Source organism: Thamnophis sirtalis, unplaced genomic scaffold, assembly GCF_051295495.1.
Source record: "Thamnophis sirtalis isolate CommonGarterSnake01/CBP01778 unplaced genomic scaffold, rThaSir2_p1.2 scaffold_3, whole genome shotgun sequence".
NCBI lineage: Eukaryota > Metazoa > Chordata > Lepidosauria > Squamata > Natricidae > Thamnophis > Thamnophis sirtalis.
The window spans coordinates 88,019,353-88,047,023 of record NW_028261383.1 but is presented as its reverse complement, the minus strand read 5'-3'; the positions used below and the strand labels follow the sequence as shown (position 1 = coordinate 88,047,023).

Sequence of the window (27,671 nt, the reverse complement as noted above, 5' to 3'; positions counted from 1 at the left end):
TGCCCTGAAGCTAGCATACCATGAAGGCTTAACTGAATACAGGACAGACTAAACTGGCCTACGAGAAAAATCAAATGAAGAATAGAAAACAAACTTAGCAAGGCAAGTATTACATGGTTAGCACATCAAAAAAGAGCAGGCAAAGCAGATAACAAAAAGACCTAGCTAAGAGATAGAAAACTGTAGAAAGAAACAGAGGGACCAATTCTGGCTGCACAAGACCAAGCCTTAAGAACAAATGCATACAAATTGAAAAGGTAGCAATGGACATCAAATGCCACCTCTGTAATGAAGCTAAAGAAACACTGGACCACATAAGTTAGCGGCTGCAAGAAGATCTCACAGACTAACTACAAACAACGGCATGACAAAGTAGCAGCAATGCTGCACTGAAATATCTGCAACAAACAACATTTGCCTGCAAGCAAGAACTGGTGGGACCATAAAATAGACAAAGAAATAGAAAATGAAGGTGCCAAAATGTTCTGGGGCTTTAGAATTAAAACAGACAAGCACCTGCCACCTAACCCCGCAGATTTAACAATTGTTCATAAGAAAGACCAAAAGTCTGGATAGTGGATGTGGTAGTACATGGAGACAGCAGAACTGAAGAGAAAGAACTGGAAAAAGGATCACAAATGCAAAAACCTGCAAATAGAAATAGAATGTCTGTGACAAAAGAAAGCAAAGATAGAACCAATAGTAACAGGCATCCTGGGTGCAATACTAAAACATCAGGTGCACCACTTTAATACCTCGAGTTCTCCATGTATTTTTTTAAATGACAAATTAAAAGTACAGAAATGAGGCGTTTCCTAACCTGCTCATTATATTTTGAATACTCTTTTTCAAAAGGTAGAATTTTTTTAGTTTTAACAATAGAGGTTTCACTGTCCATAGTATTGCAACCCTTTTAACTGCAGTGGAAACTATTGTTGATTGTCAGTATGGACAATCAAGACTGCATTGGTGCCACTTTTTGAGTAAAACCAAAGTAATTTTAGACACGTATGTTTAGGAGTACAATGGAATTTATATCCTTTCCAAAGCATTCATTTTCCCATCAAGGAACACGGGAAGCTGCCTTGAACTGGCCCCAGTTGAGAATTCTGGAGAATGAGTCTGGGACAACATGCTTGCAAAGTAAATTGTCCACCGCAAATTACCTCTTAACCCCTAATTAAGATGAAGCATGAAGGGCTGAGATTGATAGCTTTAATCCAGATATGCTTGAGTAATAGTTTTGCTCTGGGGCGAGTTCTCATATTTCATCCCCATTATATTGACTAGGTATGTTCATATTAGTCTAGAAGAAAGTTTGATATCAGGTCTTCTTTGCACACATCAGCTATTTATTTATAACCTTCAGGCAAGGAAATTAATTCAGATCTTATTACTGGAAGGAGTGATAGTCCACTCATTCTTCTCCCTGATTGATCAAGGGCCTGATTGAATAGAAATTCTGAGAGTTGAGATCCCAATAAAAAGACTCCTCAATTGAGAAAAAATCGTTTTTCCTTGTAGTTTGGATAATATGTAACTTATACATATCACTTTCATGGTTATAGAGGCCAAGTTAAAGAAGGAAGACACACACCTCCAATAGTACATTGCAATATAGTTCAATATTATATGCCAAAGAGCAAGAAACAGAACCAAACAACACCTTCTGAGCTCCTCACCTTTGACCAAAACTTAGAGGGTGTTTCCAGCCCAAGTATTTATTGTACAATTCCACTGCAAAAGTCCAAACAGTGGCATTTTCCATTCAAAATCTTCCCACGGTTTTCTACAAACCCTTTCTTATCACAGATAATAAAAAGGAGAAACATTGTTTAGCTGGGTAATGACTTTTGACTGGCAGCACTAACAGTCTTCCACCTTGGTATAAAAAAAGATGTTGAGATTCTAGAAAGAGTGCAGAGAAGAACAACAAAGATGATTAGGGAACTGGAGGCTAAAACATATGAAGAATGGCACTGGGTATAGCTAGTTTAACGAAGAAAAGTGGTGACATGATAGCAGTCTTCCAATATTTCAGGGAATGTCACAAAGAAGAGGGGGACAACTATTCTCCAAAGCACCTGAAGATAGAACAAGAAGTAACAGATGGAAACTTATCAAGGAGAGAAGCAACCTAGAACTAAGGAGAAATTTCCTGACAGTGGGAACCTGAAAATACTCAACTATCAGCTTTTTGTATAAAACTGTTTTATTGTCTTAAAACAAACAAACAAACAAACAAACAAACAATAAACTGATCCATACTTGGCATAAGATTAGTCTGTAGAAGTTTGCAAAGTGTGTAGAACTATGTTTTTCAACTGGAAGTATCAAACAGAGTCTGGGCTGTTATTTTAGTTTTTGTCATGTTTGTCTATCATTATAAAAATTTATGCAATGTAACTAGCTGCAGTTAGAAAGAATTAAATGAACTTTCTAGATTCTTCTAGAAAGTTGTATAGTATTGGGTTGAGGAGGGGAAGCTCAGCCAATCTCATTGTACATATGTTGTTGCACTGACAAATAAATAATAATGATAATTATTATTCAAAAATATAACGAGGAACTGAGGAACTCTAGCAGCATTCCACTATATACGAGTAGCACCATAGAGAAGTTAGAACTTGTCTTCTGATTGGCTTCACAGTTTGGGATCATTTAATACGAAATTTCATTCAGTAGACCTAAAAGAGTTGTGTTAATACCAAGGAAGTATAAATTTCCTTTTAACTACTAGCATGTTTATATTGTATTATATTTCATTACATTTTAACTATATGTACCATTCATTTCAACTATATTGACATTCCACCGTTTATCATCGTATTTTTTTCATAAAGGAGTACTCATTTTGATTGCCTAAACAACTGCATATCCTTCTAAGATGTTGTATATTTTCTTACAACTGGTTTCTGTGCTATACAGATAAAAAGACAGATAAAATAGTCTTTTCCAAGGACCAATTTGGTCTAGTGATAAAAGCAGCAGGCTAGAAATCAGGAGACTGTGAGTACAAGTCCTGCCTTAGGCATAAAAGCTGGGTGGGTGACTATGAGCCAGTCATGCTCTCTCAGGCCAACCCACCACAAAGGGTTGTTTCTGTGGGGAAAATTGGAGGAAGAAAGTGTATTAAGTTATGTTCACCACTTTGAGTTATTTATAAAAAGAAATAATAATAAAGGCAGGAAAACAAATAAAGAAATAATATCCTTGCTTATGAATACCTAGATCAACTCTTTGGGGCAATGGGAAGAATTACATCACTGATCTGCTTTTTCAACCAGCTTTATTCCTTTATTGTTTTTCTCAATCTATTTTTCAAAGTATCAGAAGAGAAGACAAAAAACAATTGGGGGAAACTAATCAAGGAGAGAAGCAACCTAGAACTAAGGAGAAACTTCCTGTCAGTTAGAACAATTAATCAGTGGAACAACCTGCCTCCAAAAGTTGTAAATGCTCCAACACTGAAAGTTTTAAAGAAGAGATTAGATAACCATTTGTATGGAATGGTGTAGGGTCTCCTGCTTGAGCAGGGGGTTGGACTAGAAGATCTCCAAGGTCTCTTCCAACTCTGTTATTCTGGTTTTTTTAAGGGGATGTGTGGGAAATGCAACTGTCAATGGCTGCTACTCATGTCAGCTTTATATTATCTTTGGAATCCAAGCGTCAGTCTTTGGGGGAGCAGCAACAGAAAAAGATGATTATGACCTGTGAGAAACAGGATCATGGAAAGCTGCAATACTAATGTTCTTAGAGGCTTCAGTTAGAATGACAATACCATAAAGGGACAAGGACACTTTATGCTATAAGGAATCTGTTCATTCTTTAAGATACCAGGAAAAACAACGAACAAAGAAGGCTATACACTAATGACTAGAAATGTTCTATTGGTTCCAATTTTTCTAACAAGCACAGTTGCTCATAGCTCCTCAGAATGTAGGTGGTGGTGGTGGTGGTGGTGGGAAATCACAGAAGAAGAGAATCATACTGATCTCAGAGAAAGGATTAAAACTTTCACCCAGAGCAATTCTTCTATAATGATTTTGCAATGATTACATTCTTACAGAAATCCTGATAAGCAAAATACAAGGAGGAGAATCTACATACAGGTCTCCTCCCTCTGTTTCCCTTTGTGGAATATCTAAATAAGATTTTCTTCAATGAGCAGGAGCTGATACATCTGGCATCTCCATTCCTAGAGCAAGGAAGATGGGCTACAACAGGTCCTGTCCAGTCAGCCAGCAATGGAATGATTGATCTTAATTCATTCAATCACAGTTTTGTGCTTCAGCAAAGAATAGCATAAACATTTGTACCCTTGCACATTGTATTTTTTGGGAATGCAGCTCTTACCCCGTGTGCCATTAGGGCATTATGGCAGTTGTGATCTGAAACAACTGGGAAACTTGTTCCCTCAGATTGTAACAGTGAGTGGAAAGGGCAAGAAACTGTCTATGGCAGGGGTTAAACTCAAGGCCCAGGGGCCGGATCTGGCTTTCAGTTGCTTAGATCTGGCCCGCAAGACTGCCCTGGAAACAGCAAAGAACTGGCCTAGTGAAGGAGTGACCAGTGGTGCCTCTGTGAGCGAAAACGGAGCCATGTTTTCACTTGCAGAGGGCTGTAGGAGGCTGTTGCAGCTGAAAAAAGAGCTTGTGAGGGCCGCATGTGGCCCTCTCGAGCTCTGTTTTCACTGGCAGACTGTTGCAGGAGGCCGTAACAACCAAAAATGGAGCCTGGGGGAGTTCTCAGGTTGCTACAGGTGCCCTTGACACAAATCAAACACAACCCTGATGCGGCCCTCAATGAAATCAAGTTTGATACCCCTGGTCTAGGGCCCACTCAAGTAGGGGTTGCAATCTATGGGGTGGCCTTGGAAATCAAGAGCTTTGGCCAGCTTTTCCATTACCTACTTTCCCTACTTCTTGTTATTGCAGACTAATCGAATCACCAAGAAGTTCTCCAGGATGACTAGCAATGGTGATCTTGAGGACAAAGGCAAGGAAAGTTACTACATATGAGATAGAGGCCGCTTTCCCCTCCCAACCCAGCAGACCGGTTCCGCTGCAACTCTTCCTCTTCCATTCCCCTTGGATGCTTCAGGCACCTTGGCAATTCTGGAGCCTGGGAAGTGAGGAACTGAGGAACTCATTCTTAGGTACATGCCAAAGATAACCAGATCTCCATACAGCCCTCTTTAAAAAGGGAGAAAGCTTGCTTCTCTGTCAAGCAGAAGCTTGAGAGAGGAACCTGATCTGGACTTCTCAAATCTTTTGCTTTTTCTATAGTAATTTTGGAGGAAGCAAAGAGCCTTGGTCTAACCTGCCAATTTAAGGAGAGGCAAAGCAAGAGCAGTCATCGGGCAGCCAAGCTAGAGAAAGGGTCAAAGCTATATGAACCCTTTGCCCTTCCCAAGCACTAGACCTTTCAGAGTTGTGCTCCCATATTTGGTCATTCTTAGCTAGAGGATTTCACAGGGAAGGGAGAGTAGTCCATTCTGGATCTTTGAACTAATCTACATTTCTAGAATTAAGGAGAAATTTCCTGTCAGTGACAATTAATCAGTGGAATGGCTTGCCTTCAGAAATTGTGGGTGCTCCATCACTAGATGCTTTTAAGAGGTTGGACAGCCACTTGCTTGGAATGGTAGAGGGTCACCTTCCTGGGCAGGAGTTGGACTAGAATGCCTCAAAGGTCCCTTCCAATTCAGTGATTCTGTAATTTTTTTCCCCAAGTGCCCCTCCTCCCTACCCACATCAGTGTAGTCGGCACAGATCTGCACCCAACTGAGATCGACCCAGTTGCCTTTCAGCAGTCGCGTGCAAAGGAGCTAATCCTGTGGAATCACCTGACCATTTTGCACTTTCACCCTTCTCGTGGTGTTGGTGGCGCACTCTCACAGTGGTTGGATTGCTGCCATACCCTCCACGATGTTATAGCAATAGCAATAGCAGTTAGACTTATATACCGCTTCATAGGGCTTTCAGCCCTCTCTAAGCGGTTTACAGAGTCAGCATATCGCCCCCACAGTCTGGGTCCTCATTTCACCTACCTCGGAAGGATGGAAGGCTGAGTCAACCTTGAGCCGGTGAGATTAGAACCGCTGAACTGCAGATAACAGTCAGCTGAAGTGGCCTGCAGTCCTGCACCCTAACCACTGTGCCACCTCGGCTCCTATTATAAGGCGGCGGGCAAACAGACAAATTAAGGTTGAGTGTAAAGCAGTGGTGGGTTTCAAAAATTGTTCGAACCTACTCTGTGGGTGTGGCCTCCTTTGTGGGAGTGGCTTGCCACCCATGTGACCAGATGGGAGTGGCTTGCCGCCCATGTGACCGGATATGAAGATGCCGACGACACTCATCAGAACCACCTTAAATTACCTCACACACAGCACTGGCATGCATAAGAATATGGTGTAAACTTGTTTTTTAAAAGCCATCTTTGGTTTGCGTTAAAACAACTTCAACACACGCAATGTTCTGATTGCACCACAAACGCAGTAGTCATGCTTACCTTTCACAGAGGCACTGAGTTTTATAAATATGAGCATGATAGTGTAGAATAATCATATCCAAGGACCAGTGGTGGGTTTCAAAATTTTTTGGAACCTCTTCTGTAGGTGTGGCCTGCTTTCTGGGTCCACTGGTGGAACCTCTTCTAACCGGTTCAGTAGATTTGACGAACCGGTTCTACCGAATAGGTGTGAACTGGTAGGAACCCACCTCTGGTATAAAGCTAAAGCATAGTTTGTGCTTTTACTTTTACGCTTGTTCTTCAGGCAAGTTCCCACTCTCTTTTACTGATTTCAGGCTCGGCTCCTTTCTCCGGTTCTGGCCCAGTGGACACTTTGGTTCCCTTGTTCCTGTGAAGTTCCAGAGTGAAGCTGTCCTGCGGTTTTATTGCCACCTAAGCAAGGCAGTTATTAATTTTTTCCATCCATGGGAAAATACTAAGGCTACGGAGGAAAATCTAACTAAAGCAAAATACGTCTGGTGTTTGGAGTCACGAATCCAGAACCTCTTGCAAGCCAGGTTAATAATGTCATTCAATAATATAATAGATGGCAAGTGATGCCGATCAACTGTTATCTTTGTACTATTGGCCACCAGATGGCATGACAAGATAAAATTTAGAGTTTTTTAAAAAAATGTCAACATAGGAGTCTATACAGATAAAGCATCTTAATATTGCACCATAATGGCCACCATCCTTATACGAACAATTCATTGTTGAAGATGGCCATAATATTATTGGGCTTAATGTTCTAGCTAGCATCACATGAGATCAGCTTTAGTCACTGAAGTGGATAGTATTTAACACACTGAAGAATTAGGTTACATTATCCTCACGCAGAATATATTAATATCTGAAATGCAGCATAGATGGTTTGCCTTTGTCTTTTGTGTAGTTGAAGGAAGAAAATCTTGGGTTAAAGCACCTTTGTGCAAGAATTATATAATTCTTTATATAATGTTATATATAGGTTTATATATAAATTGTGTGTGTGTGTAATATTATAAAGGTTATAAACTATTAATATATTATAAAGTTTATATATGAATTTATATAATTCTGAAGTCCTTTTATAGAAGTCAAGAGGTTGGATACCTTTTGTAGCTATAACTTGTTCTCAACAGACAAATGAATAATTGCCTTTCTTGCAGTGTATTTGCCATGGTTCTGTAGTTTAAAATCAGTTACCTAAGCTCATCTGCATCATAATATATTTGCACATCCTTTGAACTATATCTCCTCAGATGGAGAGGTGCAACAATGTTATACCTGGAAAGCTCTTATAACTGGATCAGGATTACTACTTTATTGACGGTATTAGGACTCCTCCCTTGGACAGGAGGTTGAATAAGAAGACCGCCAAGGTCCCTTCCAGTCCTATGATTCTATGATACATGGCTAAAGAGCTTTTGCCCCCCCACCCCCCGCTCGAATGGTCTGGTTGTTGTGTGCTTTTAAATTGTGTATTGTTTTGTTTGTCTTTTTATCCCTTATCTGTATCCCCTTCCCTGACTTGGATTGTGAGCCACCCTGAGTCCCCTCCGGGGAAAAGGGCGGCATATAAGTGCAATAAATTCAATTCAATTCAATAATGAGACTTTTAAATAAAAACAAAAATTCCACAATCCATTTCCCCTAATTAAACAAGGAGCTATGAAGACTATTGATGATCTCCACCACCACCCATTCTTCTACTATTGGTACACGTATAACATTTTAAAATTCTTTATTGCGTTTTATAAACAAATATTCACAATAAACTCTCACAGAGAAATTTAACCAAAGATATACAGTACATTCAAAATATGGCCCAGCCTTGTATTAAATAATTCTTTTTTTGTGTGTCTGGTTCTTTTCTATGTAAACCCATAAATGGAGCTCTCACACATTTTCTCTCTCATACACAACTTTGCACAATATATGCATATATACCATATCCATAACATGAATAGTTCAAGGCAGTGGTTTGTGGATTATATTCAAACTGATGTAGGTAGAGTCAACCTTTTAAAATTTATCATCATTTCCTAAATAGGAATATGTAGTTTCTTGATAAAAATTTCTGGGAAATTATGAGTATCAGAAACAAGATAGTGCCCATCAAACAAAATCCATTAGTGCTTTTCTGGATTAGTATGGAACCCTTGTATATTATTTTTAAACTAGCTGTACCTGGCCACGCGTTGCTGTGGCCCAGTCAGGGCGTAGTGGGGCGGCGGGTGGGTGCTGCCATTGGTCAGGACTCGGGGCTGCTGAGCCAGGTGAGGTTGGTTGGGGGAGACAGCGCCGGGGCTGTTGGCCTCGAGGAAGTCGTTGAGCATTTCCTCGGAGGACCTGTGCTCAGACTTCCCCAAGTTGGTGGCCCGGGAGAGGGATGGCGCAGGTGGTGCCCCACCGCAGACAGCAAAGGCCCAGCGGGAGAGGAGAGAGGGGAGGGGGAGGCCAAAGGGCTTCAGCTTCTCTTGGCGGAAATGGCCAAAGCTCGTCAGAGGAGGGGCGGAAAGGGGAAAGGGTGCGGCCGCAGCCCAGCCAAACATATAAAGGGACAGTCGGGATGAAGCTGGAGAGAGGCCGAACTGTTCCGAATATACTATACTCACTAAATGAATGCTATGGTAAATGACATAGCTCAATTCCAATGCAATGTCACACGAAATAATTAAATCAAAATGAAAATAAATCGAAATCTATGAAAACTCAATATAACAATGCAATCGGAAACATTGAAATGGAATCATGAAATATTTAGTATAGTGTGTGTTGCTTTTATGTCCACCAGATGGCACTGGAAACATTGAAATGGAATCATGAAATATTTAGTATAGCATATGTTGCTTTTATGTCCACCAGATGGCGCTGGTTTTCAAAAAAGCATGTTTTTACAAAAAATCATGTTTTTACCTGTCACAGGTGTGGCATTTATGTAATATATGTATATTAAAACATTCGCGTATTCGAATGCAACATTGTGTCAAAATTTCAAAGCAATCGGTGGAGAACTTTTGCATATTAGCAATTTTGAACAAAGAACAATTACATTTATTTATATAGATAGAAACAACAAATTCCTAGATTAAAGCCAATGCAACACACTCCTTTCATAAACGTTTGTGTTATTTCAGTCAGATGCCTTCCCCTGTCAATGACCATTGACACAACTCCAGGATAGCCCAGTTCTATTCTGGGAGTTTTTAGACCAATGAAACTCTTGACTCTTAGAAATAAAAGCACTATTAAAAAATTATGACTGCTATTCAATAATGTCTTAGTTCAAGTCTTTCTGATGTTTACAGCAAGAATCCACTTTATCAATTTTGCTACCTTTACAGTGGACAACCAATAAGTGCCTTCTGTTGCATGATTACAATAAATGTAACCATTTTTGGGATGAGATACATGAACAAAACATAATTGCTATAGTTTGCCACCTGCTTTTCAAGGAATTACTGTGGCCAATGGTGGGATTCAAATATTTTTACTACAGGTTCCATGGGCGTAGCTTGGTGGTTGTGGATTGGTGGGCACTGCAAAATCCCCATTCCCTCCTGATCAGCTGGGACTCGGGAGACAGATAGATAGATAGGGGCAGGGGCAATCAGAGGTGTTATTTACCGGTTCTCCAAACTACTCAAAATTTCCACTACCAGTTCTCTAGAACTGGTCTGAGCCTGCTGAATATCACCTCTGAGAAAAATAGTTGCTGCCAGCACTCACTGAAAGTGCTTTCATATGTCCTGGTTTGCAATTCCATCTTTCTGTCCAGGTAACAATCCAACTCTACAAAACATCAACATGATCCATTTGGAGTCCTACCCAAGTCAGAAAAATGGGGCTGGATTGCAGGCAGAACCATCAATGCTATTTTTTAGCATAGTTAGAAAGAAGGAAGATGTTGCTGTTAAAATGGAAAGGTTGCACATTTCAGTAAAGTACACTTGAATTAAATGTCCTCTCCTTCAGGCACATTGTGAATGCAGACACGCCGTGTTTTGTTTTGTTTTAAAACATCACTTCTTCACAGCTTCCATAGTCACTCTCCACCATGTCGGAGCCCTCGTAGTTAGAAGGCAATGCTGGCTGAGTTCTGACATTCGGTACAGGCCTGATTTCACAGTCTGCGTAGGAGGGCTGGGCCACACTAAGTCTCATGCTAACCCTCTTGTACCCATTGTCTGGATGGTAGAGTGGCCCTTCATTTTCTACCAATTGAGAAGGGTAGTAGCTGATTGCGGTGTATTCGTTCTGACACTGGGAAGAAGGTAATTCAGCAGAATCATCGGGTAAGAAGTCTTCCAGATTTTGATTGCTGTAGCGAGGTGGAATAGGAGCCCGCTTGTTGTTTTGATCAAGTGGGAAAGGAAAGCCACCATACAGGCCAGCTGGATCTGAGTCTACAGGAGGAGGAGGAGGTCGATGGCACGGGGAAGGTGGAAGGGGAGTTTCAATAACTTCATATTGATGATATTCTTGAGTGTCTGTTGACTGGTACCTTGGTGGCCAGTAGGTTGTTTCTCCTGGATACACTGAAATAAAACCAGAAGCTTATGAGTATCTCCCAATAAATGTGTAGTCTGCAAATAACTATTCCCTGCATCTTCATATTAACCACATTTCTTTTCATAATTTGGAGACTGAAGGTCTGCCATGGGGAAACTTGCTTCCTTAAATAGTATATAACTAAGACTCTGAACTATGTAAAATTGTAAAATCTGCCAAGCATGAATAAAAACTCACAGAGAACATCTCACCAGGTGCTAAAATAATTTTTAAGGCCTTTAAGTGCTACTTTAGTTCTAATTTTGGAACAATACAGTACCTGGTTTGAGAGAATTCTTGACAAAGATTTTTAACTGCATGAATCAAACTCACTGAGAGAATTAGGGACAGGATAAACAAAATATATTGATGCATATTTTCAGAAGTGAATTACATGTTCTTGATCAATACTAAAACTTATCAGGTTTTTTCATTAGCACTACTGTTATTTATTATTCTTATTTATTGTACAAATGCTGTTTCCAACAGCTACTCATGCTCACTGTATCCTGCAATTCTACTATTCCTGCGGATACACAAAACATCTTGTGCTGTTTTGTGCATCACCATTTTGACACTTAATAGGATAATATTCCATAAACCTATGTTTTTCCTCTTTCCTCACATTAAAAGTTTTAATTCAGTACAATTTTGCCTCTTATATATTTTCCTCTTCCTCTGAATATTATTCTTGTTTCTAATTCTTTGATCCTTATTACTTTGTGCTTTGCCCAAGTTCATATAGAAATTGGTCTATGAAATTTCTCTTTCTGTTGTGATAAATGATATCTTTCTTTAACATGAGTTGTCTTTAATATGAGGTGTATGCCCATTACTATAACTTTGATATTGAAGAATATTGCTGTAGGAAGAAATCAGTCATAACTGGTGTATTTAGCTCATTTGAAAAATAGTTGAGAAACTTCAACACCAAACCCTGACTACATTTATTTACTTAGATCAGGGGTAGTCAACCTTTTCATACCTACCGCCCACTTTTGTATCTCTGTTAGTAGTAAAATTTTCTAACTGCCCACCGGTTCCACAGTAATGGTGATTTATAAAGTAGGGAAGTAACTTTACTTTATAAAATTTATAAAGCAGAGTTACAGCAAATCCCTACCGCCCACCATGAAAGCTGGAACACCCACTAGTGGGCGGTAGGGACCAGGTTGACTGCCACTGACTTAGACCTTACGTATCACTATGTTTGTTGTTCTCGATGATTGATGTGACATATTTGATAACTAGCTAATACTTGTGTAACTACATTCAATGTGCAGGGCAACAATACACTAACTGAAAAAGGAATTGAAGAAATGCATATTTATGTTTTAAATATGACAAAACTGATACCACCATAACACAATACTGTTATGAAAAATGAGAGCTAGATACCCCAAAACATAGGAATAAACCAGTGTGGCTTTAGAGCATAGAAAGAGCATTACTTGGAAAGATCCAATGAAACAGAGGAAAGAGAAACAAACAAAGATAAAACAAACCCATTTTTTCTCCAGTCCAAGAACTCTTCAATGTAGAGTCATTATCAGAGTTAGATAAGGGAGCAGCAGCTGGGAGATTGGGAGCCACACTGCACACAATGGCACCCCGTTGTTTCTGCACATTCCTTGAATTGAAAGTGGTAAATTCTGAGGCAACAGAAGGCTTGGCTGGGTCTAGAGCACTGAAATGGTGACCATTGTTCAAAATATTGAGTTCAATGGGTGGAAGACCTTGTGTGCCAACCCCAACACTTTTTGAGAATTCACTCTTGGAGAGCAGGTCTGGATCTTCTTTGGCCACTGGCTTGTGAGCTTTGACTTTGTGGCAGTAGCGTTTGTGGATGAGTACACTAGCTATCACCAGGATGACTACACCTAACACCCCAGCAGAGATTTTGGCAATCCCTTCAGGCTTCCAAATCTCACTGGATGGATTAGTAGTTGGACTCCCAATTCTTTCCATGCAGAATGTTCCCTGGAAGTGATCTGTACAGATGCAGTGAGGAGAACCCTCACTATTCACACAACGTCCTGAGTTGTGACATGGATTTTCCAAACATTTCTCAGCGACTTTTTCACATCTGTGATGGAAGACAGATGATAAAGCAATATTAGCAAGCAAATACCAATAGCTCTAGTTATGAAACTAAAAAGCAAGACCTTTAGGGGAAAAAAGGACATATGTAAGTATATTGCCATTTCCTGCCCATTTGTAAAATTAGTTCATTTATCCAATTCATTCCTTTACAATATATCAATGAAGTTGAGGAAAGAATTATAAGGCAGAAATCAATGCTGTCCTCTAGATACATAGGATTTTTCAGTCCCCATAAAGTTATCCCAGGTCCACAGAATTTTTCCAAATTTCCTCCTCTGAAATAGAACGACAGTTAGGGTTAGGGCGAAATATCCCAATGTTAAAAATCTGAATCTTACTGAGGAAACCCTCAAGGATGATTCATGGGATGGGAAAGGGGAGGAAAATTGAAATACCAATCATGAGCATATCTGCACATCTGGCAGAGATCTGTGGAGCTCAACACACATGATTGCTGTGCCAGTGAATCTGAATTTAAGTGGAAATCCAAAAAGTTCAGAAAATATAACTATATGCTCTTCAGAGCTTTGGGGCCATGCAGATATTAAATATATGATTGCTGATTTGTTCAAAACATCTGGACCTCACCTAACTCCTCTATAAGATCCTGATATATTAGTGTGAACTTTGAGTAGAGAAAGCAAACATACAATATATATATAGTACAATTAGGAGAGCATTTCTTATAAAACTTTCATCAATATAAACAGAGTCTTAAAATCTCAAGTTAAAATTGGCATGCCACATAAGAGACACAAAATCACACAATCACAATACAATACAATCACAGTACAATACAATCACAATTAAAGTCATGCCCTGGATGTTCACAGCAGAAACTCATGCAACAAAGCAATTAATTCTAAGTATTCATCAATAGTATATCTCGAGTCTTGCTTACTTATATAATCGCAACAGTTAATTTGTCTACAAAGCAGTTCATTCATTCAGTTAATCTTTCTATTGAAAGAATAAAAAGATAAGCAAATAGATCTTGATCATAATTGCCAATAATTCTATATTATTTGAGATAAGGTGAACAAAATCTTTAAAAATGTTCTAAAATTGATTATTCATACATTCCTAACAGGCACGACTATTGGACTGCAATATTCATTGTGTGATGAATATGTGCAATGCAGGATAAAATAGGTATGATGTCCTTGCTGAAGTTCAAAAGGACCAAACCAGCATTGAGAGAATATTCTTACCTTTCCCCCCAATATCTCTCGGGGCAACGGCAAGTATAGCCACCTTTCTTAGAAAGTTCACATGTCCCTCCATGTAAACAGGGATTTCCTTCACAAAGGCCATCAGCCACTTCACAGTGATCTCCAGAAAACTGTGTGGAGCAGGTGCAAACATAACCTAATGAAAATAGGTCAAATAAAAGCAAAACTAAATTATTCTTTTAAAAAAGTGGCTAGGGCAGCCATATACAAAATCAGAATATAATTCAGATGATGTTATGACATGTTGTAACAATTAGGCCACAGGTGGTATTCAGCCGATTCTCTCCGATTTGGGCGAATTGGTAGCAGAAGCTGTGGGAGGCCCCGCCCATCCACCCCAATGTAATTTGCGAGCACTGTGCATGAGCAGAAGGCGGTGCACATGCGCAGAAGGCAGTGTGCATGCGCAGATGCGGCATATGCGAGCAAAGCAAGTGCCCACACACATGCGCTCACATTTGCGAACCGTTCTGTTTATTTCCACCAGAATCACTCTGTTGTAAGGCAGTTTACAACAATATTTCATTACCTATCAGTTCCTTCATTAAGAGAAAACCCTGCAAATGGAAGTTTAAACATGTAGTTCACTGATGCATAATGGAGAAAACATGAGAACATTCAACCTGCTGACTTTGTCCCTTCTCTTTAATCCCCAGAAATTCATGCCGTTTCAAAACACAGAACTTTGGAATGTAGAGGCTAACTAACTAGGAAGAGAAAGGAGATGTGTCTTTCATCAATTACCTAGATACAGATTAACCGAGTTGAAAGGGATCTTGTAGGTCATCTAGTACAACCCCCCATCCAAGCAGGAGACCCTACACCATTTTTGACAAATGGCAGTCCAATCTCTTCTTGAAAGTCTCCAGTGATGAAGCTCCCACAACTTCCGAAGGCCTTGCTTGTTCCATTGGTTGATTGCTCTCACTGTCAGGAAATGTGTCCTTATTTCCAGGTTGAATCTCTCCTTGGTCAGTTTCCATCCATTATTCCTTATCTGGCCTTCAGGTTCCTTGGAAAATAGCTTGACCCCTTCTTTTTTTGTGGCAGCCCCTCAAATATTGGAACACTGCTATCATGTGTCCCCTGGCCCTTCTCTTCTCTAGACTACCCATGCCCAGGTCCTCTAACCGTTCACAAGTCCTTGTAATTTCCCCAATATGAGCTGCTCCAAGCTACACTTACCTCCATGTTGTACCTCACTGCAGAGTCCGTCATTGAGGCAGGGGTTGCTGCTACAGGCACCACTGTGTGGACAGCACTGCCTGATGCTTGATTCTTCAACCACCCCTCTGGACCGTTTTTCTTTGGGGAGAACCACCAGATCTCTTCCGTCCACAGTAATAGCATTCAGGCAACCCCTGAAGCCCCCAGTGATTCTCTGAGGCTGATGATGCTGTACTAGTCCTCCAATCAACAGGTCTCTGGTGGAATGGGAAATGCTACAGCTCTCTGGGAGGTGGAAAGAGGCATTTCCCATGTCATCCACCAGCAAATGGATGGAATGGTTTTTCACTTCTAGGAAGACTGAATGCCACTCACTGTCACTCACAAAACAGTGAGATGAAAGGTTCGCACTAAAGCCACTCCGACATCTGTATCCAAGATGAGGTACTCCATTAACAAGCTGCATAAGATATACAAACCATGTTTAAAATAAGCATTTTGTATTGATTTAGGTTGCAAAGGTCTAAGAATCTAAAACATAATTTAGACTCCCTCCCCCTCCCCTTGTATTGGCCAAATAAACGACAGCTTTATGGTGAAATACCTACTGAAATTTCCACTTCTAACTGCATCACTGAGCAATTATCATTCCAAAATAATAGTTCTTTGACACTGGACAGTTTGTGCACTCCAACTTATAAGCGTCCAACTAGATTTCAAATAACTTCTATAGTTTTGGATGAATCAAGTCCTTGCTACTCAAAGTTCATTATTTCTTCCTGCTCCAATCCTCTTAGTGAGGAACAAAAAAAGAACTATGTGAAGTAAAGCTATACTTTCCTGCTAGGAAATTTAAGGACCAGGATAAATTCTTTTATTAATGTGACTAATAACACTGCAGGTAGTCCTCGACTTAAAACCATTTATTTAGTGACTATTCAAAGTTATGACAGCACTGAAAAAAGTGTCTAATGCTGGTCCTCACCCTTATGACTATTGCAGCATCCCTACAGTCATTGATAGAAATTTGTGCACTTGGCAAACAGCCTATATTTATGATGGGTTGCAGTATCCCAGAGTCATGGGATTGCCAGTTTTGACCTACCTAGCTGGCTTCCAACAAGCAAAGTCAATGGGGAAAGCTGGATTCATTTAATCAGCACGTTTATTTAACCACAATGATTCACTTAATAACCTTAACAAAAAGATTGTAAAATTGGAGGTGACACACTTAACCACCATCTTGTTTAGCAACAGAAATTCTGGTCCCAATTGTGGTTGTAAATACAGGACTATTTACAATGCATGAGCCAGAGTGGTGCAGTAGTTAGAATGCGGTACTGCAGGCTACTTCTGCTGACTGCCGGCAATTTGGCAGTTCAAATATCACCGGCTCAAGGTTGACTCAGCCTTCCATCCTTCTGAGGTGGGCAAAATGAGGATCCAGATTGTTGGGGGCAATATGCTGACTCTGTAAACCGCTTAGGGCTGTAAAAGCACTATGAAGCAGTATATAAGTCTAAGTGCTATTGCCTTTGCTACAGCTGTAGTTTGTGCCATTTGATGGCAATGATATTAAAGGGTCTGAGGGAAAAGATTTTATATTCCTCCGTGCCTGCTTCAGAAATAATCAGTGCTTCAGGCAGTAGAGTAGAATAGTCACAAAATTGTGTCCTCTCCTTGTTTGGATTCTACTGAATCACAGAGTGAGTCATTTATCTGTAAATAGAAGCATAGTGAATTGGCCATGCAAAGACAGATAGATAGGGAAATTGTTGAAAAAAACCTATAGATAGTGTGGGACATATAGCAATCACCTATGAATGAATGAATCTATGGTAACTTCTTTATCTAGTGATCATACTGCAAACTTAGTAACAAATCCAGGAAGAGTTTATTAATCAGAAGTGAGATGTTTTGCTAGTATTGTTCAAAGAATGAAACAAATTAGAGCTCAATCACATAAAATTGTTCTGACAACAACATTCCTAATCCTTAGGAACAAGAGTTTTGTTACAGTTTATATAGGGAAAAGCTTTCTCTACATCCCAGGATGGTGGAATCTATACTTCCATATAATCTTCTGAGATACCCTCATTAAAGTGTACAAAATTGCAACTTAAGTGCATAAATAGGTTGAAGGAAAGTGGTTCAAAAGTAATTTACATTGAATTTATCTATTCAAATGCATCATATTTATGCCCTTAGCTAATGTTAGACTGCTGCTTTATTTGTAAATGGCAAGTGTGCTTATAATCTAACAGCAGCAAAGGGGGAATAAGTACTAAAATTCTGAAAACTAATCAATTATAAAATCTCACTTCTCTATCAAATTGTACTAAAATCAATGCATCATAAACAAATAGAAAACTATATCTGTAAGATGGCGCCACCTAGTGTTCCTTTGGTAGATGGGCAGCCATATAAATATGTTAACAATAAATAAATGTGTATTTTTCACTTTTTGACAAGTGACTACTTCTGCACATGGATTTTAAACAAAAAAGAGGATGCCATGAGAAAGTGTGCAATTAAGATTTCCCTACATCTGCCAAGTGGTAGTGAAAGATATTCAAAAATATTAATGTGATAATATTTTAATTTGGTATCCTGTTCGTAAACTCTCAATGTTTACCTAAACTGTTCATAAAAAACTAAATGATGTAGCATGACTTTCAAAAATCATGTTAAATTCTGTGAAGTACTTTAAATCATGTACTTATGGCAGATCATGTATTCATCCCTCTATTAATAGAGGAAAAGCTTTATGATCTGTGAATGAAAGCATATTTTCCTTCAGGTCAATGTGTAACATGTGTTCCAGATCTCAATGGGATTAGCTTGCAAATTTGGATGAGTATGTGGGTGGCTTAAAGGCTCTTGAATAATTAACTTGAAAGCAGAAAGTGTCTTAGTTAAGAGTTACCTCATCAGACAGCTGATGAGTTTTGGTTTTGTTTAGTACAAAATGCTTTGAACCTATTGGCTCTATATTGTACGGTTTTCATTTGAATGTGTTTTAACTTTATTAAACTTGTATCCAGTCTTCTGTCATTAAGGCTTCTGGCAATACATAAAATAGGATTTATCTCATAATCTAGGAACACACCATGCTACTATGAATCAAAGAAAATGTAAAAAGTAAAGTATCTTATGATATAGAATGATACCTCTGATCAGGAGAGACCTTCTTATCAGAGATTGTCTTTCAAAAGTAATACTAATAATTCCAATAATGCTCAGCACTCCCCCAGTTCCTTTATCATCATTGTACGGATATCTGAGCAAACTGGGTAACTCTACTCTGTTAAATAATAGTCTCTACACCAGTGTTTCTCAACCTTGGCAACTTGAAGATGTCTGGACTTCAACTCTCAGAATTCCCCAGCCAGCGAATGCTGGCTGGGGAATTCTGGGAGTTGAAGTCTGGACATCTTCAAGTTGCCAAGGTTGAGAAACACTGCTCTACACAAACATATAGGTTAAAATGAGAAACTGTGTGAACAATTAGGACATAGCCATGGCAAACAAACAACAACACAAATTATTTTTAGCCTAGACGTAGAACGCAAACAACCCAGAAGTGCTGAGAAAATTAATAAAGTATGCAAAGCTACTGAAAAATGTCATCAGCCCACCTGAACAGTGTTATTATCCAACCGGTTTTGCTCTTTATTTTTATAGAAATTTTCTTAAGCACCGGATACCTACAAAGATTCCTGTGACTGCCTTTTCCAGTTATGTATACGTATATTTATGTATTTAATTACAGGCCCGTTACAGCATTCTTTCCATTGAATGCAGGAAGTATGGCTTTCAAATCAGTGCTGTACGTAATTTCATATGGATGAAACATACAAAAAAATGCATTTTACTTGAGTAGCTTTGATATAGAATGTAGAGATGTTGGGCAGTAACCTGTCGGTCTTTGGCAAACAGAGATTAATTGATTAAAAACAGGTATATCTCATCCAGTTAATGCATTTAGATGCTTCAATGCTGCTTGCAATCAATTTTTTTTTAAAAAGAACAAAAATATAGCAATAATATTGTTTGCCAGATCTGGATTGCTCTGGTAAAAAAACCTGGATTGACTATCAGAGGGTAAAATCAAATTGGTTTTCAGGATTTTTTTTTGCTGTCCTCTAATGCGTGTCCAAAGTTCTGTACCCCAATTCTAGTAGCCTAGTCAATACTAACAATTTAAATTCAAGGGAGGAGACTGGCACAGCAGATCAAATCAACTATACTGACAATTAACTTGGGAAATTTCAGTCATAAATAAAAATACCGAAGGGAACCAAGGAGACATCTAACCCTGTGGAATCCCACTTAATATGTGCTTCCAATTTGATTCAGAAGGTAAACAGTTTGTAAGTCTGATTTTAAAGTCAACTATAAAGGTAAAGGTAAAGGTTCCCCCGCACATGCGTGCTAGTCATTTCCGGCTCGAGGGGAGGTGCTCATCTCCGTTTCTAAGCCGAAGAGCCAGCGCTTTCTGAAGACGTCTCCGTGGTTATGTGGCTGGCATGATTAAACACCAAAGGTGCACGTAGTGCTGTTACCTTCCCACCAAAGTGGTTCCTATTTTTCTACTTGAATTTTTACATGCTTTCAAATTGCTAGTTTGGCAGAAGCTGGGACAAGTAATGGGAGCTCACTCCATTACGCGGCGCTAGGGATTCGAACCACTGAATTGCCAGCCTTCTGATTGACAAGCTCAGTGTCTTAGCCACTGAGCCACCATGTCTCTAAAGTCAACTATACATCCCTTAATAGTTTTATCCTTAAGCAAGTTTGGTAAACAGTGTCATGAAATAACCTTTGCTAAGTCCTTTGCTGAGCTCAAATATTGTATTATGCCCACAAGTTACACAATCTACTAATAAGATTTCCCTATTAATAAATGAGATAAGCTTAATTCATCAGGTTTTTATTAGTTCATGCTAACTAGCAGGAGGCCTAGCATAATAATAGTCAACAGTAGGCATAATGGCATAATGTTCAAGGTGCTTACAGAAGGGTTACTTCACTGCTTACTCAGAATTTTCCTAGTTGACAGATTGACTGATCTGCAGTGGGTATATCTGTTAAAACTCATGACTGAACTTCATAGCTGGAAATGCATATGTAAAAGGGTGGGGCCGAGGGACAAATGACAAGACACAACCTTGTAATTTATATGCTTATGTCCTATGTTGGGGCCAGGTATTAATGTAATGTCTCTACAGGTGTCTCCAAATGTCTCTAAAAGTGATATTCTATCAAGTTTAGCTTAGGATGCCTGTGGCGAAAGTTAAAGCACTTGATGGTGATGATGTAATGCTTAACAGCAGGCATTTAAATAAATAGGGAAGGGAAGTGGGAGAAGAAAATAGAAAGAAGGTAATCAAAGTGTAAATCAGAAGTAACTTTATTGGATAGTAGAGGATATTACTCAAATTGAGAAAGAGAAAATGAGTGAGGAAAGAACCCAAAATGCTAAAGGGTTGCTGGTGAAAACTACAACAGCAAATGCAGGTGGCCTTCCTACTGAGTTTAGATGCAGACATCGAATGAAAAACAGCCCATTTTCCACAAAAACAGGGGCATTTTTGTCTTCCCCCAGCCCTGCTGAAGCCTGCAAAGTACTCCTGGGGGCCGGGGAGGACAAAAACTTTTTTTCTTACTTACCTCTTCGAAATCTTGGTGCGTCTTATACACTGGTGCGTCTTATAGTCTGAAAAATATGGTACCTTACCTGTACTTATTTTATCGAGTATTTCCTACATATTTCTTGCATAATTTTTATTATTTTTTATTGATCATGTATCTCCTGTACCACATCCAAATCAACTTTGGGTTCTCCAATTCAACCCCTCCATTTGAAAGACACAAATTTCTACTTGGTGGCAGTATGAGGTTCAAGGAATGTGGTTTTGCAGGAAACCAGATTAAGAGGAACTTGCCATATTTGGCAGAAACCCTCACTTTACCCTATTATTTGGCTAATTGCAATTTTATATATAAGAAAACACTCTTAGCCAGGAGGCAAGGAAACAGTGTGCTGGTGTCAGTCTTGAGGAGTGGTTTTACGGCAGACCAAGAAAAAGCTGATTTGTGCAGTCAGAGGACAGATGAATCCTACCTGTAGGACAGCACTGTTGCTTCCATTGGTAGTAAGCAGTATGGCATGGGACTGGTGGGTTTGTAAATGGAAGTGCATCTGCCAATCCCGTTTGCCTTGATGGTGATACCATATGTAACTGTGCCCACTGAACCTCAAAGCAGTGCCTGACAACATAAGGAAAGAAAGTTAGTCTGAAAAAAAAGAACAGTTGCAAACAGTTGCACTTCATGGCTAATGCATTAAAAACTTATTTTGTGTTGTTTGTTTATTAAAGTTATTCAGTGGATAGCAAACAACAATCAAAACTGCATTATAATTAAAAAAATATTAAAACAATATTAAGGCTGCGATAAAACTTGTACTGTAGCTATTAATCATACCATGCTGGCTCCATCCATATCCTGGCCCTGTTGCCTGGAGGAAAAGCCAGAATTTCACTGTCTGAAGCGATCAAAATAAGGACCATCTGTATTTTCTGCGGAGGCTAATACATAAGGCATATGCCATATCATAGCACGCTCACTTCTAAGATCCCATCAGGCCGAACTATTTCAGTAAGATGACTAGTCACTTAACCACCATGCCGAATTTAGTAGAATGAACAGAAACCATCAGGGATAGATAGTCTCATAAATAACCTGGATTTGTGACATGTAGGGCTTTAGAGATAATGACCAGCACCTTGAATTGTGCTCAGAACTTTACTGGGAACCTGTGAAGTTCACATAACAATAGTGTTACATGGGCACACCATTGTGTTCCCACTATTGCATGCGTCCCTGCATTCTGGACCAGTTGAAGCTCCCTAATGCTTTTCTACAGCATTCCCACATGCAGCATTTTGCAACAGACCAATAGGGAGATAACTAAGGCATGAACAACCACAATTAGTATCGCCCAATCTAGAAAAGGGTGCAGATGCTGCACAAGATGTATTTCTGCCAAGGTTCTTCTAAGCATGGCTGCCACCTGCGTTTTGAGCAGGAACTATGGACCTAGGAGAACCTCAAAGATTTTTTATTATGCCCATCATACCACATCACAAACAGGAAGCAGAGAGAGATTGGACTAATGTTTGGCACAGAAAATATTCTCTGGCTTAGAAGCATTGAATAAATGACATTTCCCATCAAGTATGGCATGCTCTGCAGCTCTGCCAGATGTCAGAGAAGTAGAAGGAGCTCCCCCCCCCCGCTTCCTATCCATTCCATTATTTATGGAATAAATGTGCAGGATAATTTGAAGGTCATGAGACAGGACAAAAGACAGCAAAACTGACTAGTATACCACTGGGAACTCTATAGGGTTAAAGCTGTATTTGTAATAAATTAGCTATTTTCTCAGTTTTGGGAAGCAATCCATTTTTTCCCTCTAAACTCAGTTTTGACACTGAGTGGGATATTTCCCCCCCCATCTGCTTAGGTAAGTATCTACATAGTCTAGCAATCTGAACAAAATGCAACAAAATGCCAGGGTTTAGAATAAAAGCATTCCAGACATTGTACCATAACAAGCACTGCCGGAGAATATTACAATATCTATTTTGCAAAGCAAGGGAAAAAGATTATCACAAACAGCAATATTTTCTCACCATTGCAAGAGCAGATCTGTTCCAAACTGTGCCGAGGAGTGAGCACGCTGAATCGGGCAGTACTATAAGTGAACACTGTGCCTGGATCAAGTTGAAAGGTTTCTTTGCAAGCACGTTGAATGATACAGTTGGCCTCATGGCATGGGATATAGGTCACTTTCTTTACCCGCAGCCCAACTCGCTGGTCCATTTCTTCGGTCGACTGAGAAATCCGGTTAGCAATGAAGCTGGGCTTATAGAGTGAATATTGAGGTTCCCCAACTGCCAACAGAAGATCCACCCCATCAGAAGGCTCTGAAGGTTGCAAGCTAGCCATGTGGACATTCCGTTGCTTTGTCTCTAAGATATTCCCCAGAAACCGCTGCAGGTTGCGCCAGTGGTCACTTATAAATTCTTCTGGGTTAAGATGGCGGAAATGCAGCATCACAGCTTTATCAAGGGCATCCTGGCTGAAGGACCATACATGGATCTGGACTCTGGTTATGGTTGAAAAGGTCCCATCACTCACACTTACATTCAGAGAATAGTGGCCATGTTGGAGACCATCGTTTGCAATTATTTTTCCATCGGAAAGTCCCACAGAGAATTGTTTCTTTTCAGGGACTACGGACACAAAGCTATATACTAGCGTATCATGGGGGTCTCGATCAGTGGCATGGATTTTGCCAAGAACTCCACCTCGGAAGGTTCGTTCATTAGTTGTGATGAAGATCTCAAGAGGAAGTGCAGAAGGCGGGTACTGGCTTTGTTGTATCACATAGATGCTTATAAATGCCGAAGAAGAAAGAGGAGGGTGACCACTATCAAAAACCTATTGGACAAAATTACAAAGAATCTTTATTACCACCATAACTTACACACTTCTGATTTGCTTATTTAAGTCACAGGGCAATAAATCCAAACTTTTTGCTGTCAAAGATCCATTTAGCGCTGCGGTGGTGCAGTGGTTAGAATGCAGTACTGCAGGCTACTTCTGCTGATTGCCGGCTGCCTGCAATTTGGAAGTTCGAATCTCACCAGGCTCAAGGTTAACTCAGCCTTCCATGGTCAGTAAAATGAGGACCTAGATTGTTGGGGGCAATAGGCTGACTCTGTAAACTGCTTAGGCAGGGCTGTAAAGCACTGTGAAGCAGTATATAAATCTAAGTGCTATTGTTATTTAGGCCATTTCTTCCATTAGTCAACAAAATGTCTTTCTTGCTATTACCCTCAGGAAACATCTATTTCAATACAACAGCTACCCTTGCATCTTTAGCATACTCTCAGTTCTCCTTGCATATTTTCAGTACTAGCATGAAAGAAGTCTAACCTACACAGTAAACTGGATATTTAAAATGTTGAAAAGATACTAGTTGCATTTTTGCATGGCTATAGTGAAATACAGTGAAAATATCTTTGGGAATTAAGGGACCCAATGCCATATCTGCAAAATGCACTTATGAGCTTCCATGTTATGTTGCCTTCATTTTCAAGTATTATTGGTATCTATAGGTTTCAACAGAGGATCTGTAATGAAATCCAATTTTGATTGAGTCTACTGTCATAATATAAGACTGGGTTTTTAAAAAGAAAATTAATGCCAAAACTATACTTGGATTCTACTATTTTATTTCTGAAAAGAGGCTAGGGACTAGGTGACTCAGTGGCTAAGACGCTGAGCTTGTCCATCAGAAAAGTTGGCAGTTAGGCAATTCGAAACCCTAGCACTACGTAACGGAGTGAGCTCCCGTTACTTGTCCCAGCTTCTGCCAACCTAGCAGTTCGAAAGCACGTAAAAAATGCAAGTAGACAAATAGGGGCCACCTTTGGTGGGAAGGTAATAGCGTTCCGTGCGCCTTCGGCATTTAGTCATGCCGACCTCATGACCATGGAGATGTCTTTGGACAGTGCTGGCTTTTCGGCTTAGAAACTGAGATGAGCACCACCCCCTAGTGTCTGGAGTGACTAGCATATATGTGCAAGGGGAACCTTTACCTTTTAGTCTACAGTAGTGAACAGATGTTCCCTGAACAGAGTTAAACAATTTTTTTTTCATAATGGCTGGCTAATTTGGCAACCCCTTATCTATCTTGCCTTGGTCACTCCTTGTCAGAAAGAAAATAGCAATAGCAATAGCAGTAGACTTATATACCGCTTCATAGGCCTTTCAGGCCTCTCTAAGCGGTTTACAGAGAGTCAGCATATTGCCCCCAACAATCTGGGTCCTCATTTTTACCCACCTCGGAAGGATGGAAGGCTGAGTCAACCCTGAGCTGGTGAGATTTGAACCGCTGAACTGCTGATCTAGCAGTAGCCTGCAGTGCTGCATTTAACCACTGCGCCACCTTGGCTCTTATGTTAGATGATCCAATTAGACCTACTCCTATTAAGTTTCAACTTGATCCAGACATAAATCTACCTGGACTTGCAGAAGATATTGTTCCTTTGTTCTTCTGTTCAGGATGGATGATGTCACTAACACTCCAGCCTGGTTAATCTGGAATGCCTTTCCTTCATTTCCCTCAACAATTTGAAAATTGTATGGTGGTCCATTCTCTGGAGAATCTCTGTCACTCATGATTAGCTCCAGAACACTGGTGCCAACTGCAGAGTTCTCCTGAAAAACAAATTAGTTAGAAAAAAGAAATTAGTCTCCTTTGCTTGGGAGGAAAAACAACAGAAGACAGAATGATTTAAAAAAATGTAGAAGAAAAGTCTGTAAATTAATCTAAAAGTCATTATTATGTACAAAATAAACATGTCCCAGAATGTTAAGGGACTGTGGAATTTAGTCTACTATTGCTATAAGATATATGCTGATCACAAGTGTACATTCCTGTCTGTAAATCCAATCTTATTCAATGTAGCAACCTTTAAATGAATGAAACCTTAATGTGATTGCAACTGACTGATTTCTTCCTGCTGCTAAGTTTCTGTTATCTCTTGGTCTTTGGCAACCCTATCATTAACTTGGCAACTTTCAATATTAACTCTGTAAAAGACTAATTGGGTAAGGTTGATCTCTGGGAATGACTATCTTACCTGAACTACAACACTGTAATTGAGCTGAAAAAACCTAGGTGGATTGTCATTAACATCAGACACATGAATGAGTACAGTGGTGTCACTGGAAAGAGTTGTCTCTCCATTGTCCATGGCTTGGATTTTGAGAGAATAGCTGGATATCTAAAAAAATAAATATACATAACACATGTTTGTAAAATTTATAACTCCAACCACTATTAACCCAGGGTTTCTCAAACTTGGCAACTTTAAGATTTGTGAAATTCAAATCCCAGATTTCCCCAAGTTGCCAAGTTTGAGATACAACATATAAACCAAACAGTGATTAAATAATGCATTCTAGTTCATACAGATGGTTAGTTTCTTTTTGACCTCCCCCCCCCAATTCTATCAGACAAATAATGAGAATTTATTACATGACATGTTTCCTACCCATAACTCATTGATCAATTCCAATAATGGATTCCAAACAAAGAAAACAGTTGTACTTTCTACTTCTCAAATGGAGAAGTAATGCACCAAATCAACAAACTCATGACCAAGTCCATCAACTAACAAATATCACTCCTTCCCAGGGCTGTGCAAAGCAATTAAAAGGGTTCTTTGTAATGTGCAGAAATTGCTGAGATTGCTGTACACACACTCGCATGCAGTGGCAACTGGGAGCAGCTTTTGAATCAATCTGTGAGGCCACTATAAAGATTATAAAGATTCTTTGGATCTTTTTCAAATGTTTGCACAGCCACACTAAACAGAACTTCCTACCATTTTAGAGCTGCATCTGGAATCTTTCTAAGGTCAAAAAATGGCAAGTAGGCCTTTCTTGGTTCTTATGTCAGGAGAGGGGCATTATGAATTTCTCTTGCAACATTTCTTGTGGAGCTACAGCTCAGAGATTTTATTTTCGGTATCAAAGTGAACCATGTTACTCACTTCTTCTCTGTCCAAGCGTTTGGCAGTATAGATTTCTCCAGCTTTGGGATCAATCATGAAATGACCTAATGGATTTCCTTCCACAATAGAATATGTGATGTGATTGTTCATCGAGCCATCCTCATCATTAGCTAAAACCTGTCAAAAGGGTTTTTTAAAAATGCAGTAATAACAACAAACACAGACAGACCTCTTTGTGGGTACAATCCCCTTGACCATGCCAGTTCCAACTTTTTAAAGAAATTATTAACTTTGGGATTGATTATTAATGTAAATGCCATCAATTTTTGGATTTCCAACACTGATCTTCTTATCTTCCTTTCCTTTCCTCCCTCCCTCTAATATCAAAGTGGTTTGTAGTAGCCTGCTCTGACTATAGAAAAAATTAGAGATACAGTAGCCAATTTGACTTCAACAATGCCATTCTGTTCTTGTCTTCTTCATGTGTCTGTTTACAGGAGTCAACTGTTCAATGCATCCTCCA

The 27,671-nt window shown here is 39.5% G+C and overlaps 1 protein-coding gene across 1 annotated transcript in view; it reads right to left on the bottom strand.

Annotated features, from left to right (window-relative positions):
* Window positions 1–8,980: 8,980 nt before the first annotated feature.
* The window catches only part of FAT2 (FAT atypical cadherin 2), a 75,885-nt gene continuing 57,194 nt past the window's right edge, over window positions 8,981–27,671 (bottom strand). The window contains exons 16-24 of the mRNA XM_087709428.1: window positions 27,188–27,325; window positions 26,273–26,416; window positions 25,650–25,847; window positions 23,252–24,062; window positions 21,679–21,824; window positions 15,570–16,011; window positions 14,364–14,520; window positions 12,555–13,135; window positions 8,981–11,036 (exon numbers count right to left, since the gene is read on the bottom strand). Coding sequence (XP_087565554.1) covers window positions 10,513–11,036; window positions 12,555–13,135; window positions 14,364–14,520; window positions 15,570–16,011; window positions 21,679–21,824; window positions 23,252–24,062; window positions 25,650–25,847; window positions 26,273–26,416; window positions 27,188–27,325 — 3,141 coding nt within the window. The 3' untranslated portion in view covers window positions 8,981–10,512. The remainder of the gene's footprint in view (window positions 11,037–12,554; window positions 13,136–14,363; window positions 14,521–15,569; window positions 16,012–21,678; window positions 21,825–23,251; window positions 24,063–25,649; window positions 25,848–26,272; window positions 26,417–27,187; window positions 27,326–27,671) is intronic.